The sequence below is a fragment of the Agrilus planipennis genome, unplaced genomic scaffold, assembly GCF_000699045.2.
Source record: "Agrilus planipennis isolate EAB-ADULT unplaced genomic scaffold, Apla_2.0 scaffold107, whole genome shotgun sequence".
NCBI classification, from domain to species: domain Eukaryota; kingdom Metazoa; phylum Arthropoda; class Insecta; order Coleoptera; family Buprestidae; genus Agrilus; species Agrilus planipennis.
Window position 1 is genome coordinate 814,920 of NW_020438869.1, and position 2,243 is coordinate 817,162.

At 46.6% G+C, this 2,243-nt stretch overlaps 1 protein-coding gene across 1 annotated transcript; it reads right to left on the reverse strand.

Moving 5' to 3' along the window:
* Positions 1–317: 317 nt before the first annotated feature.
* Positions 318–1,213, reverse strand: LOC112905089 (uncharacterized protein K02A2.6-like). The gene is made up of 2 exons (XM_025976776.1): positions 1,068–1,213; positions 318–1,020 (listed from the first exon to the last, which is right to left on the reverse strand). Exons 1-2 carry the CDS (start codon positions 1,211–1,213, stop codon positions 318–320), a joined length of 849 nt encoding a protein of 282 aa, XP_025832561.1.
* Between the last annotated feature and the right edge of the window lie 1,030 nt (positions 1,214–2,243).

Here is a 2,243-nt window from a genome sequence, read left to right on the forward strand (position 1 = left end):
AGTAAACGTTACAGAAAGAAAGAAAGCCTGTAGAAGAAATAGTAAAAAAACAAGTAAGGACATAAGATGGAAACTACAACCGAATAAGTGAAAAAAGAAGTAAAAAGAAAACGAAAACATAATTATAAGTAAAATTAAAATATAAGTTAAAAGATGAGAAATGTAAAGTTCGGTTGTAGCATGGGGTGGTAGGCAGGTAATCGGGAGGCCCCATAGGGGTGCAGAAACCGGTCAACTCGGCCGGCGTTGTTGATTCGGAGAATAAATTTCTAAATAAAATTCACGTCCGTATCAATTCCCCCCTGGTTTGAAGAAATTTAGTCTCCTGTATTCGGAACTGGCCGAAGTTGATCGTGGTGGAGCTTTACCAACCGGTTATTCTTTTCGATCCAGTATGTATTTCCTCCCACGTAGCTGTGAACTGTATGTGGACCGGACCATCGTGGGGCAAATCCAGCATGGAAATGCTGCTCGGTACTGGATAGGGGATGCTCTCTGCTGTAGACCAGTTGGTGGGGTCTGTACCGATGTACTTCAGGTTCAGGCACGGCTCGTTGCTGTTTGTATTCCCGCTGATGTCTTCGGATGTCGTCGACTGGTTCCCGAAACGGAGGTGGTTCTATTACATTTTCATCTGCTGGAACGTTTTCACATTCGCCCGGTCGTAGGAGAGGCCGTCCAAAGAGGGCGTAATAGGGAGTAGTGACAGTTGCAGCGTTTTGCCGGCCACGTTGGTCGAAAAGTATTTTCGACAAATGGGTGTCCCAATTACGATGCTCTCCTGATTCCAAATACATGCGAAGGCCAGTCTTAATCTCCTGGTTGCGACGTTCAGTTGGGTTTGCTCTCGGATGATACACGGAGGTGGTCCAATGTCGCACTTTCCATTTTATACAAGCAGCCTTCCATCCTTGACTTGTAAACTGGGACCCGTTGTCGGAAAGAATTGCCCGAGGATAACCGAAACGATGTAGGACTTCCTGTTCCAGTAGGCGCACGATGATAGCGGTGGTTGATGAGCTAATAGAGAAACATTCCACCCAACGGGAAAAAATATCGGTGACGACCTAAAATGAATTTCTTCCCTCTGGAGGTACGCGGATAAGGTCCCATCAAGTCGAGTGCTATAGTATCCCAAGGTTTGTCGGGTTGACGGGGTCGTAGAGGAGCTGGAGTTACACGTTGCTTCTTGTAGCATTGACAAATGCGACATTGTCGAACGTGCCTTGCGACGTCTGATTTCATGCTAACCCATTTAAAAAATAGTGATAATCGCCGAGTGGTTTCCTGGATGCCTGGATGTCCTGCCTCGTCATGGTATTTATATATGAGTTGCGGTTGAAAGGATGTACAACCATAAGCCAATTGCCTGCCTTCTTCTGCCAAAGAACGTCGTCAAAGATCCGGTAACTCTGAAGAAACGTCGCGTCATCATCAGTGTGACCCAGTGGATTTTTCGTCAGAAAATCATGCGCTGTCGAAGTTGAATTGTGTCTGGATCAATCTGTTGTTCCCTTCTGATTTCGTCGCGGAACGTTTCAACCTGAACTTGACATACTCCCGGTGCAGCAGCTTCGTTACGGGAAGGTGGGAGAAGACGAGTGACGTCATTACTGTCTGGAGACAGCAAGTCGGTAGCTGGTAGACGGGACAAGGCGTCGGGCAGGTGATTGATGTTTCCTGGACAGTGTTCCAGGGTAAAGGTAAACTCTTGTAGGAATGCCCATCTGGTCAATTTGGCGCGAGCGTCCTTCATGTTTAGTAGCCATGTAATCGTTCTGTTGTCAGTTCTTAAAATGAATCTTTTATCTTCCAAATACGGACGATACTTTTTCATGGCCCAAACTATAGCGAGGCACTCCTGCTCGTTGCTGTGGTAAGCTCTTTCCGTGGGATTAAACCGAGTACTAGCATAAGAAATGACTTGCTTTTCTCCTAGGGGTCCTTCTTGGTATAAAACTGCGGCGGCTCCTTGCTTACTAGCGTCTGTTTGCAATATGAAAGTCTTTTCGAAATCCGGCCGATGGAGATGAAGCGGTTGCTGCATAAGCCTTTGGATATTTCGAAAAGACTGCTGGCATTCTTGGCTCCAATTCCACTTCTTTCTGGGGCTTAGAAGGTCCGTGAGGGGGGCCGATACTTCCGCGAAACGGGGCAAGTATTCCCGCAGCCAATTGCATAAACCCAAGAACTTCTTTAATTCTTTTCTTGTGGTTGGAACGGGCGCTTCGTAAATTCTACCA